The sequence below is a fragment of the Haliotis asinina genome, chromosome 2 (assembly GCF_037392515.1).
Source record: "Haliotis asinina isolate JCU_RB_2024 chromosome 2, JCU_Hal_asi_v2, whole genome shotgun sequence".
NCBI lineage: Eukaryota > Metazoa > Mollusca > Gastropoda > Lepetellida > Haliotidae > Haliotis > Haliotis asinina.
This window is the reverse complement of record NC_090281.1, coordinates 62,619,316-62,637,071: the sequence shown is the minus strand read 5'-3', so window position 1 is coordinate 62,637,071 and position 17,756 is coordinate 62,619,316. Positions and strand designations below refer to the sequence as shown.

Here is a 17,756-nt window from a genome sequence, read left to right as displayed (position 1 = left end):
AATGTAAGAATTTTGCAGTTTATGTTCTTGATAGTTTAATATTAATTTAAAATAAGACTGAAAAGAAAAGAAAACGACTCCATGAAATGTATCAAAACAGCAAATAATTTTGTTTTATTTACATATACATAAACACATATGATGCACCCCTTCTGGCCCCTCATCATAATTTCCAGGGTATACATTACGATAAATCTCCGCTATATCCTGGATGCATCTATGACTAGGCTGGATGATTTTATTACCTCCTTTTGCTTGCTTCGCATTATCACTGTAGCCAATTGGCTAAGCCGATGTTACGACTGAACTTGCCAGTTTCAACAAAGACAGCAAATGCAGCCGCGAAGGTTTGTTCACAGTGCAACTTAGATTTGGGGGGAAATCATACAGACAAATTGACAGGTCAGAAACTTTAAACAATTGCGTTGAGAACTCCCTTCTACCTCTGAATCATTTGTGTTGCCAAATATAATGATAAATCAGTTAGATAGTTCAAGAAGTTAAAGTGAGTTGTGATTGGTACTCTCAACTTCCCAGCAAAGTGGATAAAAGGCCTGCCAAGAGAGGTAATAAAATCATCAGGCTGCGCCGTAGTTGCATTCAAGGTATAGGGGTTATCGTAACATATATCCTTGAGATTATTGAGGATGCTTCTGGCCTGGCAAAGACTTACTTTTACAAATCATTATTTTAACAATTTTAGAGACCAGTTCGAAGTGGGTACATTTATGGAAACACTAATCCGATGTTCTTTAACTTTTACAAAAGTAAGCTTTGGTTTGGTTTGGTTGTTGTTCAACACTGCACTCAACAATACTCCAGCTTATGGCAGCAGTCTGTAAATAATCAAGTCTTGACCTAAGGATCCAGTGATCAATAACATGAGCATCGATCTAGTGACCTTATCCCATAAAGGCAAAAGTAACTGATCAAGTTTTCTGTTATCTTACATGATAACGTTCCAGTTAATAATGTGATACAGAGTGTTTTGAGTATGACTGAGCAAAAGGAGTACAGCTTCCCTGCCACATTGTATTTGTAGGTCACATGCATTGACAAGGGAAGTAGGAAATAGCAATGCAAGATGCAGATGATAATTTCACTGTGTTAAGGAATACGCAGCTTGCAGGCAGCTTGTGACCAAAGACAGTGTGTGTTGATGCTGTTATAATGCATATCTGTACCACAAAGAAACTCAAACGTTATTCCCAGTTTACATCTCCTATGAAGGGAATGAAAATAAGTGTATTCAGTATGACATGTCTCAAGAACATCCATATGAATTTCATTTTTATATAGAGAATGATTATGGGGTGCATGTTAGTCCAGTTAAATCTTAGCATTATATTTTCTAAGATAATGAATATAGATGTTCTAAGCATAGACAGCAAAGTGAGATATAAAGATCAAAGTTACTTCTGCCCTTGGTTGTGTATCCAACATATGATGATTATTATTATTTTCCAGTGACATGCTTTAACAACAATACATCCTTCAGAATGTCGGGCAGATCAAGGTGTTTCACTACCTCCTGGACGCCTCGATGCTGGTTTCGGATAATGTCCCTAATCCTAAAACAGGCAAGCTCCTGTAAGCTTCTGGCATTACTCTGTACCTGCTGAAGTCTGTCTAGTGTTGACTTACAGAAGTCTGATCTGTTAGATACCTCAAGCAGAAGCTCTGACTGAGGACAATATCCTGCGCCAACCAGCAGATCCAACATCTTAGCTACTTTATCAAGGTCATCCAGGTTTAATCGTGTCATCATTGTCACAGGGATTTGAACAGAAGCATTCCTTTTGATAAAAAACTTCAGTAGGTTCATATTCTCATGTTTCCAAGCTGCAGCAACTTCACTATATGCTTGAGAGGTGCCAGGCCTGGCGCCGGCTTTGTACAGAAGGACCACCATCTTCAACCCTCGATAAACTGCCATATGTAGAACAGGCCGCCCTTTGCCACTCAGAATATTCACAGAAGCACCTCCCCTCAGGAATGCTATCACACTTCCCATAGAACCCATCATCACAGCATAGTGAAGTGGAGTCATTCCTGAATTATCTGTTTGATCGATGCGAGCCCCATTGGACAACAGAAACTTGATCTTCTGGGGCTTACAGGTCACTTGTTTGGCAACTAAATGCAGAGCTGTTGCACCGCTCAGATCACATACGTTTACATCAACACCAATTTCAAGCAGCCTCTCCATGATGTCAAACTCATGGTTCAGGGATGCTTCTAAGAAAGGATGAATAAGTGTATCTAATGGGAAGCCTTCACCAAGCAGAAAATTGAAAATACTCAAACTTCCAATCCTAGCTGCTAGATTCAAAGGCCAGAAGTTACCAGTTTCATTTTTAGCTGCCGGTGAAATGTTTCTTTTCGAGAACCAGTCTGCAATTCCAGGACCATCAGCCATCATGATCAGTGCCTTCAAGTTACCCCAGTCTAAATCAGAAAAATTATCAAATTGTTCATCATTGTCTGGCAAATCTTTCTTGTTTGGGTTATAAGGCTTAGTCAGCTGAACCAGGCACTTATCATTGTCTTCATCATCCTCCTCATCAACATCATCATCTTCATCACTTCCTGCCTCCAGTGTGTTTCTGTCTTCACCTACATAACTTTCATCGCCAACATCTTTGGACAGATCAATACAAATATCTGACATATAGCTGTCATCTGATTTGGCATCTTCATCAATGTCAGTGTAGTAGCTATCCGTGTCATCAAAGTCCTCATCATAGTCGTCATCAAAGTCCGAGGATGAGTCGTCGGCATTTTCCATAGCTACCTTGTCCTGAAATGTTAAGATATTTCGTAACTGACACTGAATATGATCCCTTCCGTTATCTGAGTTTTCTTCCTTAGTCAGCAATATTGTAACTATAGCATGACGATATGTTAACAATCAGGTCTGGACAACCCAAACCAATGATCTACACCACAGTATTTCTGATGATACTTTAATTCTTCAGTGTATTAATATAACAAATTTATAAATATAACCCATGGGGAGTGTGTCATTTGACCTCTTTCAGTCATACCTTATGCCTCTCAAAGTACGATAAACAAAAATTGATTTACAAAAGATGCATTAACTGTATTTACACAGAATACAAGAAACAGTAGTGATGGTGACATATCAGAAGTGAGAAAGGAGAAATGTATTTTAAAAGGCCCAACTGTAAACTTAATTGCAGTATTTGTTGGCCCTATCAATGAGCATAGTTTGTTAGTAATATTCCTGTGGTATGCTTGTGGTTTGTAAGTACCGATAGTCTAGTCCAGACAGTTCAGTGATTGGTAAAATGAGCAATGGTCAATGTCTTGGGCGCAGACTGACACATCAGTCTGAGCTTCATGAGCACCCAAGTCAAGAAATCACTTCTTGTATCCAAGCATGGTTTACTAGTAACTTACTACAGACTTCTAGCCTTGAATCCCCACAGTTCAACATGGGAGCAAAGGGTATTATTCATTTCTTTGTTTGTGAAAGGTGTATTTGGTTGAATACCAGTCAAGCCAAGACTGCCACCGAATGTGGACTTCACACGTAGTACTGAAGTGAACATTTTAACAACCTACCTAGCTACTGAATCACTACACTGAGTTCAAGTGTATCACAAAGTGTCAGTACTTAATCCTTACACATATGTGTACATGACAAATCACCACTGACAACCACCATTAACACAACAAAATGTTGCAGGAAATGATCAATATGATACAATTACAAATGTGACATTGTTTCAAACATGTTTATTAACACAACAATGCTTGAAAAGAGCAATAATCAATAAAAACAATTCTCTTTCAATGGCCTAGTTTTAAAGATCTGACACAAACATGCTATGAAATATTGATCATAAGAATGGTTCTTTTCTATCCAATGATGCTGTCATTGACACGCAGCAAAACAAAGTGATTTTTCATAGATGTGTATAGAGCTTAGAAACACTCAAGGCAACATTCCAAGCAAACTGCAGGTTTGTATTTGGGATGATTCACAAATATACTGATGAACTGATAGTTTCCAAGCATGACAATTCAGTACACGTTTACATGAATAAATTCATATTTTAACTTTTAATTAAAAATTTGCTTAGAGAAAAATAAGACGCAAGTTAACAAAGTTGCAAGCTCATCAATTTTGTTGAAGCCATATGATTTTTCAAATTCACTAATAATTGCCAAGAAATTAAGTACCTTGAAATGTATTGTGAACAAAGTATGGTATACATCAGGAGGTAGTCACATGATAACATCCTGCTGTAACAGCTTACTCAGAGTCTGTCTCAATATTACCCTTTCCCATTTCAAATTTAGCTTGTAATTTACAAAATGTCTTGTATTCAGCTTCATGCATTCCACCAAACTGTTTAGCAAACTGAATATCACTGGTGCCTATAATGTCTTTGAGGATAGGATTGTTGCATCGCAGGTGCTTGTCCTCCGTGAAGAACCCAGCTCGCAGCAGGAACACATGGCGATTTCTCACATGCTCCAAGGAGTAACTGAACAAATTAGCAGTCACCATTTGTCTCTGAGAAACCTTCATTTCACCAAAAACATAATTAAACTTTCCAAGGATGTCATCCCAGTTTGCCAGTAATACATCTGGTGTTTGGCGGACAATTCCTAGAACATCATCCTTTTTAAAGTACTGTTTCATCAACGTCACTCTTTCTAAGATGTATTTACTGTCAAGAATCAGTAACCTTGGCTCCTTCATGATCACATCCTGAAGATGCATGTCACTGAAACCTGCTCTCAGTAGAGTGTCATAGAGATTATTCATCTGATCTTTCTGAAGCAGAGACAGGTCCTGAACTGTCATCAATATTTTAAAGATGTCTGATGCTTGAAAATCATAGCGCTTCAACAGATGAAGGACTTGTTTCAGCCTCCTGGAGGTGATGAGTCCTGTCTTCTTCATCAGTAGTTCCTTCACCTGTTCCATGTTGAAGCCCTCAGATAGCAGGAGATGGATGACTCTCTCCACACTCCGTACCGGTATGGACATACACATCTTGTCCACCTTAACAGCTTCCTCTAGAACAGCATGGGCCAGAGTCTTTACCTCTTCCACAGCCACACCAGTCTGATCATGTTTTGATGAAGTTTTACGGCCAAGTGACAAATCTTTGTCATCAGATCTTATCTTAGGTTCATCTTCCGACAATATCTCCACTTGGCCATTTTTACCATGTGAGTAACATCTTCTAGACTGAATGCCATTTGAAACTGATGCTAAATGAACTACCATGTGTTTGCTCGGCCTCTGTACCATCAACACTTTTTTATTACACAAGGAAATATAAGCCCTGAGCAGTTTTGCTTCTCTATTCAACATACTGTAGACATGGTCTGACCAATATGTTGCCCTACAGGCATGATACAGTCTGACACTGGCCGAGTCTGGCCTGGGTAAACTCACAGTCTTACGTCTACCACTGATTGGTACACCCCAAAAAAATCTGGACAGAAAAGAGTATCTGTGACAACATCCCAAGCTGTATGTCATGGTTGTTGTCCCTTGAACCAGTCTTGAATATGAGGTTCTGTAAACAAGAGCAAATCATGTCAGTACGGGGCATTCTTTCAAGGATGAACCCATACGTACAGATTCATCTGGGATAAAAATCAAAACTTCTGTTATTTTTTCATGTCTGCTGATTATTTCTATTTCATGCAACACAATAGTTTATCAAGTTTGTTATTGCAAATATACTGAGGGGAAAAAATAAGTGATCAGATGAAAGCACAAGTGTTCCCTTATTTTTTTCCAGGTTTCTTCATAAGGCATACAAAACTTCTGAAGAAACATGGAAAAAACTAAAGGAACACTTGTGCTTTCATCCGATCCCTTACTTTTCTCCCTCAGCATAATTTAATGATGTTAACAGTTATCATGGCCTTTACAGTTTCCAATGGACTCTTCAGATTTTAGAGGCCTATCTACCAGTGTTTTACAGCAAAGGCCAATCAGATGCCATGTCTTAATCATGGTGACCGTTGTCTTTCTGAGTAATCACTATTTATAGGTCCTTCTCCTATTCTTGTGGGTTTCCTTTTCTTGCGGTAAACACATTTTCAGCTGAGACTGCCCATGTGCAATACTTAGTGGCTGTTTACATCACTGACCGGTAACTAGGAAGTGGCCAAAGTCTGTGGATGATAAAAATTTTACAATGTAATGAATATTGGTAAGGTTTTACCAACTTGGACAAGTCATAACTATTTCCCGCCCTTCCCAACAGGATTCCTCTTCCTTACACTTCATAACGATACGAGACCCCTCAGTAAGTCAGTGGCGGGCGACCATGTTTTTCACTGAGCTCAAGAGTGGTAATACAGCTGATGGATCAAGCAGTTGATAGATGCAGATGTTAGCGGGGGAGTCTCTTCATTTAAAAACAACAAGCATTCATACAATAAGAACTGTTTGTATTATTTTTTCAGCCAATATCCGTAAGTACCGTGAGAATAAGAAACGCCAGAATATGATTATCTGTAAATTGTCATATATTTTCTGACCATTATCGTGTATGATATCATAAGCTGGAAACACTGAGGGATATCACTGCCAATCAGAGAAATTTCAAAGATACATGACAATAGGGCACTATGATATGCCATCAGCTAAGCTACTGAGGCAAGTGACCTAATCAGTTCCGCGAATGAGTTGGGTATAATGAACATTACTTAATTCATATCCCAGTATGTTTTCTATATTTGGGATTGAAGCTGCTAGTATGAGGGTTTCAGTTCTTCTAAAATTCAATTAAAGCCCCCAGCACAGGTTTAATCTGGGTTTATGGCCAACCATACATGAATCATTCTTTCCTCATTGAGATCCACCCACCCTCATACTTTAGGGATATGAATTTTCACAAGCTTGACAGACTCAAGTTATGAGGCATCCTGAGTGCATAAGCATCTCCAGTCTATCTATTGTGTTATATGTGTATATGTTACCATTGAATTTCTGCTGCTTGAAACTGACCTTTTTCGAAGTTGTCCTCTTTGGACACAAGTACAGATCAGAAACAAAGTGACTTTAAGAAAGTAACTTGTCCTGATTAATTTTCCATTTGCCCTGATTTTATGACACAATCATGATAATGAAATTATGAAAGAATAAATCAACATGGTATTTGATGTTAATGTTTATGGACAATTTATCGAAAAGTGATGAAGAGCCAAGAAAGATAACTACTTTATTATCACTGCGAAATTTCATAGCTACATTTTGAGCAGATATGAAATGAAAGTTTATTTCCAGTTTAAAAACCCTATGCTGATATTATCGAGTAGTCCACAGGTAAGTAATATACCATTCTTTGATTGCCCGAAATGAAAACTAACTTGTCCCGGGTGCCAGACGATGGGATTTTTTAACCTCTGCTGAGGTATAATTTAATTTCTACTGTCACTGATCTACACAAAGCACGGGAGACAGAGTTGCAGTCACAAGTGACTGTCCACAAGCAAATGTCACAGGTCCTGCTACAGAGTTGCTGCATATCCAGAGCTGAAAATGGCAAACTTATCCATAGAAAAATGCCGGCAGTCCTTGAAGTCTGCCACAATTTTACTGGTCTAGTACTAGTTCTCCGGAACTCAGTTGCTCACATATTATAATGCCAGTACAAAATCCCTGGTGCCAATGTATTTCCAATACAACTTGTTACATGTTCAGGTTTAACTGTTAACTGCTATTGCTAGTGGATAAGATAATTCAGAAAAAACGTCACTTTTTTCAAAAGATCATTCCGTCAAATATTGCAGAGGACTTGGTGAGAATCCTGTGAAGGATTAAGAACTTGTGTCAAGGAGAACTTTGGTGTTTGTAACCTCAGCTAATTTTAACCTTCATGTTATGACTAATATTTTGTGGAAATGAAGATACATTCTTGCAGAATAACAAGAGTTTGGACAATTACCAATATGGCTTCAAGGAGTTCACATGGAATGATAACTGCAGCACAGTTATATTGCTTTGGTATTGTTTCTGTCTTAGACCCCAAAAAGTCCTACATAAGGAACCTCTGCAGTCTTTTATGTTTGCCCTTGTTCAAAACTTTTTAATACAGATCATAAATAAATCAGGCTAGAAACAAAGCAGACATATCACTAGCTGAAAAAACAATATATGCTTCACTTACAAAGAGTCATCTAATTTCACCTTAAAGAAATAGCTTGCTCTACCCACTTATGCAATGCAATAATATTTCATAAAGTATGATAGTTTAGGAATTGTAATAAGTGACACTGTATTATCTGTTCAGTGTGAGATTATCCAAATGCAGCATTAAGTAGGACATTAATTTTAGATGATATGTAGATTTGGCTTTGTATAATCAAGTGACTTGAAACATTTTAAGGACTTTTAATTCCTATGTCCAAAGACTGATATATTTCCTTTGACATTCACATCTGAAGTATCTATTTCACCGGTCAATAATCATTGCAGATGAATCAGAAATTTCTTAACAGGCCAAACCATACTACTTGACAAATAATGAAACTATTACCCTTAAGACATTTTAACATTTTGAATTCTGCTACCGAGAATTCTTTATAATGAGGTCCACACGAAGTTTAGAACATGGACTTAAATTTGGATGTAATTCTTGGGTGTTTAGAGTGACATGCCTTTCCCAGTGCAGAGATTTTGAGGCTCAAAACACTGTCTGTAAAGACTAGCCATTTTCTTAGATGTCAGTCAATCCTCTCAAAAAAGTTGGTCTTTTCCCTTAATTAGACTGTCAACTTCATCATTCATTTTCGAGTAAACATGTTCATAATTTTCAATTTTGAATTTACAGACCAGTTTCCTGATTAAAGAGTTTTTAAATATCCTGATTCTTTTAATTTTTCTCAAACATTGTGCATTCTTAAATTTCATATTTCATCACTACAACAGTGATTTTTCCATATTTAAACCAAGAGCTTACATACGAGAATTCCCGGAAGTGCTTTCTGGCACCATTTTCATGCTTTTTCTTCTATTTCTGACCCTTTGCGACACAAAGTGTTTCCTTTTTTAAGAAAAAAAATATGTTCGAAAGAACTTACTATTTCAAATAATACCATGATTTACAATATATCTTTAAAAATGAGTCCAAATTTACCCCTGGGGAACCTGAACCCCAGTTTTTTGTTGAACATCTCAGAAGATGGATAAAAAATGTATGCTTGGGAATGATTTGACCAGACGGAAATGCCAGCATTGTGACTTGAAATACAGTAGAAGCCCTCTAAACCGGCATTTGTTGGGGGCAGCAAAAAATGCTGGTATGGAGGGTGTGCTGGGTTAGAGAACTTTTCCCGTTTCTGAAACCACTCATATCTACTGTATTTCAACTAGACAAGACTTATATAGTGGGGCATTACAACTGAAGTATGAAGCATGAAGTATCTCTGTATTTCCTATTCGTCAGTAAGATTATCAAAACTTAACATGTACACAAAGGATTTGATGAACTGGTCAAGATAACGCATTTTATGAATGCTTCAGTGTTTCTGACTAAATTGTTATCAGCTTGTAATAACTTGCAATCATCAATGACTGTTACTCCTTTAATAAACAAGAAAAACCCAAATCGGTATTTATAATGACGTGAGAGAGATAAACGAGTTTATGCAACGTGTATCTTTGTTAAGTTCCTCAACACTACTTCAGTACTTGTGCAAGTTAACGAGGGCAACTGGCGGGAGACTATATTGAATCATCGGTTAATTCTTGTTTACTTCCGGTCACACTGACGAATGATTATCTTGAAATTTAGTATGATGTCAAAACAGCTGACCTGATGAGATTGTAGACTGCCGTCGCCAAAAGGACTCCGATTCTTATCAATTTGAGTCCAAGCACTTAGACATGAGATGCTGAATGGAACCGTACGGAGTTTCTTCCCTTTGAACAATAAGCTCGATCACAACGCATGCCACCTTCGATGATGTGAGGAGTTAATGCAACGTGCGTTAAACCGACCAACGCCAAAACGGACCAAAATAAATGTAACGAAACGCCATGGTCTTCGGGAGTGACCAAATGCCTTCCTTAGAATCCCTCACAAAATAATCGCACGTGAAATCAAACATGTCTGTATCATACTGTCCCAATACTTAACTGTGCCGTTGTAATATTCTTGTACCGACTCTAGTGGCGACGAAAGTTTTGTAAGGCTTCAGTGCTGTGTTATTTACATTACGGAAATAAAAATGGAGATTCATTTCATGCTGTGATTTTTTTAATTTTGAGGAATGCATGTACTATTGTTTTTAATCTTTATAAGGGAGGTTTTAGGGGGGCTTGCCCCCTTCAAAAGAAGGCAAAAGAAATTTACAGTTACTATGGGTAGGTAGAGGGATTTTTTCTTTTCTTCTTTTATGTGGTGTTTTGTATTTTTTGTATTTTTGTCTTTTCACCATGGCTGCTGCTGATGTCCAGGACTACACGCATGTCAATATAAGTAAATTATATGCAACTCATCATTAAAAACAATTAAAAAAAATGCGTGCTGGTGTCTGTTTGATCTCAATCCAATAGAACAATCTGCAACCCGACGTGAGTCTCAGTAATACCGCATTCAAAATTTCGGGCGTTCAAAGCGAAGTAAATCAGTGAAAATAACACCCGCAATGCGAGAAAACTGTGAACAGAAAGTTGAAAATGAAATAAATAGAGAATTGGTACTGCATAAACGGTGGTTTAATAGGTCACTATTCAACCAGTCATCAAGTGTATAATCTGAAAGTAGTGAAAGTGAGTCAGAAATTTCCTCAGATTCCAGCCCGGAAGAGTTTTGATACAACCCTGAAATGCTGACATCCTAAGCTGCACACACATCCCTACCCCTGAAGACCCATCGTAGAGTAGGCCTTCATCAACCCAGGCTTGTCATAAAAGGCGACTAAGCTTGTCGTAAGAAGCGACTAACGTGATCGGTTGGTCAGACTCGCTGATATGGTTGACACATATCATCGGTTCCCAGTTGCGCAGATCGATGCTCACGTTGTTGATCACTGGATTGTCTGGTCCAGATTATTTACAGACCCCATATAGCTGGAATACTGCTGAGTGTGTCGTCAAACTAAACTCACTCACTAATACTTCCCTCCCCTGAGTCTGTTGCCGCTTCATGGTACTACTGTTCGTTTTACCTCGTAAAACTCCACGCGGAATAAAATCAAAACAAATATTAATGTTTGACAGATTGTTGAGTAACTATTTATTTTGGAGACAAACGTTATGAATATTTCTTTCCAGATTTTGTATGATGGTCACTACATTCTGCACTGAAATGAATGTTTGATCAACGATCCGATCTAGTGTATGATTGTGATTAATCGGTATCATTTTGACCCAAACAGACTGTAGTTTAAACCTCATGCAGTGCTAAATTGTCACGGAACCAGTTGATCACGTTGTTCAGGGATGTTACACTGCAGCTCCACGTTTGCCTATCCCATGCCCTTAATGGAGAGGGCACTATCCATGTTCAAGACCGTGAAGCATCCAAGGATCTGCATGACCCTAGGAATTTGTTAAACTGTGACGCTCTCAGGTGTAACATCCTGCTTTACTGAAGGTAAAATTACCCCATTTATGTAATCTCCAATTATATTTATATTTATTTTTTTATCACCCACGCGTGTTTGATTGTGTATTCATCGTTTTGTATATAAATCCATGTTTTGTCTATCCTGTCTTTAGTCATGTGGACTAAATGGAACCTTTCTTCTAATTAAGTTTTTTTGTTTTGTTAATTATCAATAGGTATTTGCACAATATGTCTTCAATTAATGGGTTCTGGGTAGTCTATGTCATTGCCATGGATTCCTGGATTGCGTCTTATGTGTGATGCTCAAATACAAGGTGGAGAAACTTCATGTATAATTAATGGGTAGTGAGGTAGCCTACTGGTGAAAGCGTTCGCTCGTCACGCCAAAGACCCGGGTTTGAATTCCCACATGGGCACATGTATGAAGCCCATTTCCTGTGTCTACCTCAGTGATGTTGCTTGAGTATTGTTAAAAGCTGCGCTGAAAACCTAATCGCCAGCGGGCTAGGCGGCTGAATTCGTGTGCTGGCGATTAGGTGCCTGACTCTGAGGGTGCAGGTTCGAATCCCGGATGGGACTCAACCAAAAAAGTACTAGAATTTGTACTTTACTAAGAAAGTGAAATTCCAAACACACGTTGCATTTGACCACTTTCTAAATGGCATCGTGTAATCATAGCTAAAAAGCTACAATTGTAGATAGCATCACATTCTAAGCAACAAGAACAGGCTGTATACCATAGTTTACAAAGTACTTTCAGTGCTCTTTGAGGTTTTTGCAAACCACAATTGTCTGTGTGTGTATAGTGTGCTACCCTGAATAGACAGACAGTACCCCTCAGCCCAGTCTGAATTGAGCGCACTTGAATTGAACTCGCGTATTCCCGTCCTTTCAAATCGCCCTCTCCCGGCAGAGTGAACGTCTTGAACCTATGGTTAACCATTTCTAAAGAATCATTCAGCCTTGTGTCGACTTACATAGCTGAGCCCGATGTTTATGTGATATTTCATGCCAGTTTTTCCTTTAACCTGTAACTTTATGACAAAGAAAGCGGACGGTTTGACTTTAACCGTGTCAACAAAAGTATGCATACAGTTTTATTTCAGGGCATGACAACACCATGAAGGCAGGTTTGTTGGGAAAGAGTTGGAAGCAATCTATGAGACATCTTTGTGGCACGCAACGTGTTTCATATTTAGAATAGTCTCCTCATTCTCTCAACTCAGCCGACCACCCAAAAGTCTCCTTAGGAATGAGCAAGTCAAGATGAGCTTGTGAATAAACCATTCCTCTGAAGGCTCCTTTTCAAGTATCCACGGTTATGCATGAATATCAGCCTACCGCCCCTCCCCTCCAATCTTCTCTCCTAAGGCTTTTGTGATGTGTTGCGCCTGTGCCAATGCCCTTTGAGACTGCTTACAGTTCAGTTTAAGATGTCTTACCCATGTGACGCATGTTCTGACCTGCTGCCCGAGGAAGCCAACGATGAAGACCGTCAAGGATTATTTACCTATGTGTAAGATATTTTTAAACTACACATATTATCGCTTTTAACGCATAGCCACAAGTGTGCTGTGACGAAAAGAGTGTCTTCTAAGATTCCCCCCTGCACCTGCAAAACAGTATAAACTCTACGGTAGTGTAGCCTGTCAAACAGACGTTAACTCTCACCAGCAAAGGGCTTGGACGTAAACAACACGATGAAAGCGTCAGAGATTACACTTGACCCTAGATATATATTTAGGAAGATCACGTTATGAAAATCACAACAAAGAAAGAAACTAGAAGCATCCAAGAAGTCGATGCTGAGGACAAAGAAGAAACAAGTAACATCTAACATGAAAACGGCGACAACCCAGAGGGGACAGAAGACAACACCCCAACCCATGAAAATACGATGTATGTCAGAGATGCAAGCTGTAGTGAGTCGGGCAAAAGCTGCTTTGAAACAAGCAGAAGCTGACTTGAAATGTCAACAGCATAAAAGAAAGCTCGAACCCTGGTAATCTGTACACTTGTACAGCATCATGATGGGAATGATTACTTGCCAAGAAGTCAAGCAGGAAGAACAGTTCAGGTTCCTGATTCTCTCCAATGTTCTTTTGGTCGGACCCAGCGGCTGTGGAAAGCTGATTGTGTTTACCTCTCACGTGCTCCAACATGGCCTGATCCAACCCCAACCTACCCGCATTCTTTGGTGTTATACTCAATGGCAGCCTTTATATCAAGACATCAGCGGGCAGGTGACCTTTGTAAAAGGAATTCCTTACGATATCTTGGACGAGGACTACTTTCCTGCTGACCAACGGAACGTATTGGTTTTGGACGATTTCATGGCCGAAGCAAAGCACGACAATATTTCGCGGCTGTCTACTCAAACCTCGAATGTTCTTTCTCAAGGTACAAAATCCGAGAGGTAAAGAATCGAGAGACATTGCCTTGGACGCACATTATGTCAGCCAGTCTCATTCCCCCATAGATAAACAGCAAATCAGACTCTTTTCCCCGTAGAATTTTCCACGAATATATGGATCACTTTATAGTTATGTATGAAAAGGTTGCAGAAACACCCTATGGACAACTCACCTTTGAGTTTAAAACCTACCACCAAAGATAAGGTTCGGCTGCAGGTCAGTCTCATAAACGAGGAAAACAGGCCAGTCACAGTTCAGTCTGAACCTCATCTGCCAAGGGAGACGTTGACTACAACAGAATCTTTGGATAGTCCTCTGACTGAAGAAGAGAGACTGACCCAACATCAGCTCACTCAAACTGAAACCGATTCGGACACGGATAGTGAGACATCATTGACTATGGCCACGACTTGCGCAGATTGAGGGATGCTGTTCGATAACATGCACGATATACAGCGACACATCTAACATTGGCGCCTTCATCCCAAGAGAAAGAGCGCCAAACTCGAGTGTTATGACATTGACAGTGACTATGTTGACCTACCCTCTTCCAATAAAGGCAGTGGTCTTGCCGTCAACCTTCTCGCGGGAAGCCAACATTCACTGATATGGAAGCCGAAGAGTGGCAAAATGTAGGCTTACAACGCTTCTGGAAGCAGGTGTACGACATGTTCCAGGACAAGATGAAACTACAGAGGAAAGAGTACAAGTGACAAGTGATAAATCCCTGTCATTAGTATGTCAGTCTAACAGTCAGAAGAGAATGTCGAGACAACGCCGCACATCTAGTTTGATTCATAATTTGAAAACACCTCATAAACTGAGGCGTTTGAACGTTTCCCTATACGTGAGATGACTTGTGAAACTGGCACCCTCTGGACGGAAATCATTAAAACCATTCAGCCTTATAACAGAATAGGGAAGGTTAACTGAATATTCAACAGTGCGAAATGTCTTACAAAACATGGACTTGCTGTTTACGCCTCGAAGCAGCAGCCTGTTTATATAGAGTTACTGAACTGTTGACTTTCATGTTCCAGAGTGAACCCTACTGCATAGTACATAATCTTCATATACCTTGACACACCTCATAGATCTACGAACCTCACATTCATACCAATGCATCTAACAAGTAATGTCATCATGTAAATTGTGAGTTTAAACGCGTATTTTATATGGATTTACCTTTACAAGGATGAGTGCAAATCCGTACAAACGCTACACCTTCCTATTATCAATGTGTACGATCGGTTTACAATCCGAAAATATGTTCAGATATAGGTATAACATTTACAGGCACATACATTCCTACGTCATTCAAATGTATTAAATACCGGTTACAGTAACTACACACACACACACACACACATACACACACACACACACACACACACACACACACACACACACACACACACACACCAAACAAACGAAAACACAAAACACACATAAAAACAACAAAAACAAACCAACAAAAAAACACAACAGCGAAGCAGAGGTTGTATGAAGGACTCAAATACTAGTAAGTCCCTTTCCAAATAACAAATGTACAACACATCTTCCCTATCCTATGATAAATACGGTACATTGGTCACACAATTAATGAATAGGAAGCTTCACTGTTTGGCGCGGGGCCTGTATGTTGACATTGTTATGGGAGGTCAGTCGCTTATATCTGCTTCATACTAGGATCATACCCATGTATAACCGTGGATTATTCACAAGCCGACTTGTTTATTTATAAGGAGACTGTCCTGGTTCCTGGGGACAAAAAAACTCCTACGACTATGAGGAAGTCTACTATACCCCACTGAGTTGTCCCTCAGAGCTGGTTGTGTAGATTTCAATTTTAGCAAACGACTGTGGGACTAGCTAGATTGTATACTGTAAACATTATGAAGCGAACTAGTTTTAGATAAACTACATCTAAGGATGTCAAACGGACGACTATAGAACAACTCGCGTTTGCATTAAAGCGATACTGACAAACACACCACTATTTAAACTATATTATCATTCTGTACAAGTCACTGTATCTTTCAGATATTGAACATTGCTCCACATCCTTCAGTTCAGATAATACCCGTGAAGGTCTGGGGTAGAATAGGCCTTTAGCAACCCAGGCTTGCCATGAAAGGCGACTATGCTTGTCGTATGAGGCGACTAACGGGATTGGGTGGTCAGGCTCGCCGACTTTGCTGACTCATGTCATCGGTTCCAATAGAGCAAATCGATGCTTATGCTGTTGATCACTGGATTGTCTGGTCCAGTCTCGATTATTTACAGATCACCGCCGCCATATAGCTGGAATATTGCTGAGTGCAGCGTAAAACTAAACTCACTCTCTAACTCAATTCAGATATTATGCACGCACCTGTGGGTTGCATTGAAAACCCCGCTCAGTTATGCGTGTGTTCGTTGAGAACACTTTGTGAAGATATGGTTTTCAGTCTGAACATGATCTCTGTACATGGTATGTACAAGTGTAATTAGTTACTTTCAAAATGTACACTGATATTTTGCGAGTATGTTTATTTCAGTTCTTTGGTTAGTAAAACATTTCAATCGTCCTTTTCTATGTGCCGACAAGGTTTTGTATTTGGGGATGGGCCTTTCCAGAATCTGAATTCTCTCAAATGTGCTCCACTATCTTATAATGTGATGCTATGTAAAGTCTATCCGTAGTTAGTTATTTTCAAAATGTACACTGATATTTTGCGAGTAAACGTTTGGACCGAGATATAACAGTGTCACTCTCTTTATGTTACATGAACTAAAACAGTTTATGCATTTTGAAATGATGCAGTGGAAGTCCTAAATTTCTAAAATCTGTTCTCCATCGGAACAGGGCACGACAGAACTGTTTCAATAAGCAGATTCCGTTCTCTACACTTCCATTTCTTTCGTCCCAAATGACGTGACTTTGATGGTGTTGTTCTAATCAGTTTTCTAGGTATGCTTCTATCCATGTGTATTTCGAACCACGTATTTTAAACATCTCGCTGTCTAGTTAAACTAAAACTGTATTCATTAGTGTACATGGCTCAAAATCAGTTATTTCCCATCACGCTATCTTTGGATGGGCAAAAAACCTAGTTTGAAATGACATTTAAACATGTAGCAACTATCCATTACTTTCTTGGTGTTATACTTATACAGGACGCGTTCTGCATGGAATGTTTTCAACTACATTTTACATGACTCTGACATTCTGTCTCATAAACCCAGTGTTGACACAACCTGTCTCTATTGTCAGATTTATCCCAGGAATATGGCGGCGGTCTGTATACTAGTATATGCGAGTCTGGATCAGAAGAAAAGAAAATTAGTATCAGAATGTAATCATTATGTACATTTTGAAACAACCAATCATGCATACGATGGACAAACTCGACAAAGCACTATTGCTAAAATACATCCAAATTTATCTGTTTTGGGGAAGTGTTTTCCTCTTGGGCATGTTGAAGAAAAATCACAATGTCGAGGAACTACAGGCTACCCTTTTCAGTTGCAGTGTTGATTATACACCCCTGCTATGATATCCCAGGAATCAATGAACATCATGTATCAACAACAATCATGTATACTCACATACAACGAAAATCCTCGAAAAAAACACAACTGGCCAAACTTTATCCGTGTTTGGGGAAGTGTGTGTTTATGTCCCTAGTCAAATTGTCAAGTAGAATCACACCGAACTGAGGCTGGAGCAACACGGAATTCAAAAGCAACGTGAAAATCATAGTAATATTTCAGTATTGACATT

General features: G+C 39.1%; 2 protein-coding genes across 2 annotated transcripts; both read right to left on the bottom strand.

The window, feature by feature from the left end:
* Positions 1 to 82: 82 nt before the first annotated feature.
* On the bottom strand, positions 83 to 9,930 carry LOC137274094 (uncharacterized). The gene is made up of 2 exons (XM_067807093.1): positions 9,819 to 9,930; positions 83 to 2,800 (listed from the first exon to the last, which is right to left on the bottom strand). The coding sequence occupies exon 2, from the start codon at positions 2,786 to 2,788 to the stop codon at positions 1,457 to 1,459; it is 1,332 nt and encodes a 443-aa protein (XP_067663194.1). The 5' UTR covers positions 2,789 to 2,800; positions 9,819 to 9,930; the 3' UTR covers positions 83 to 1,456.
* On the bottom strand, positions 3,748 to 5,430 carry LOC137274095 (transcription termination factor 4, mitochondrial-like). Its single transcript, XM_067807094.1, has one exon. It carries the CDS (start codon positions 5,354 to 5,356, stop codon positions 4,283 to 4,285), a length of 1,074 nt encoding a protein of 357 aa, XP_067663195.1. The 5' UTR covers positions 5,357 to 5,430; the 3' UTR covers positions 3,748 to 4,282.
* Positions 9,931 to 17,756: the final 7,826 nt, after the last annotated feature.

Excerpts from the sequence above, each read along its gene's own strand:
- LOC137274094 (XM_067807093.1), bottom strand. The coding sequence starts at position 2,788 with ATGGAAAATGCCGACGACTCATCCTCGGACTTTGATGACGACTATGAT.
- LOC137274095 (XM_067807094.1), bottom strand. The coding sequence starts at position 5,356 with ATGTTGAATAGAGAAGCAAAACTGCTCAGGGCTTATATTTCCTTGTGT.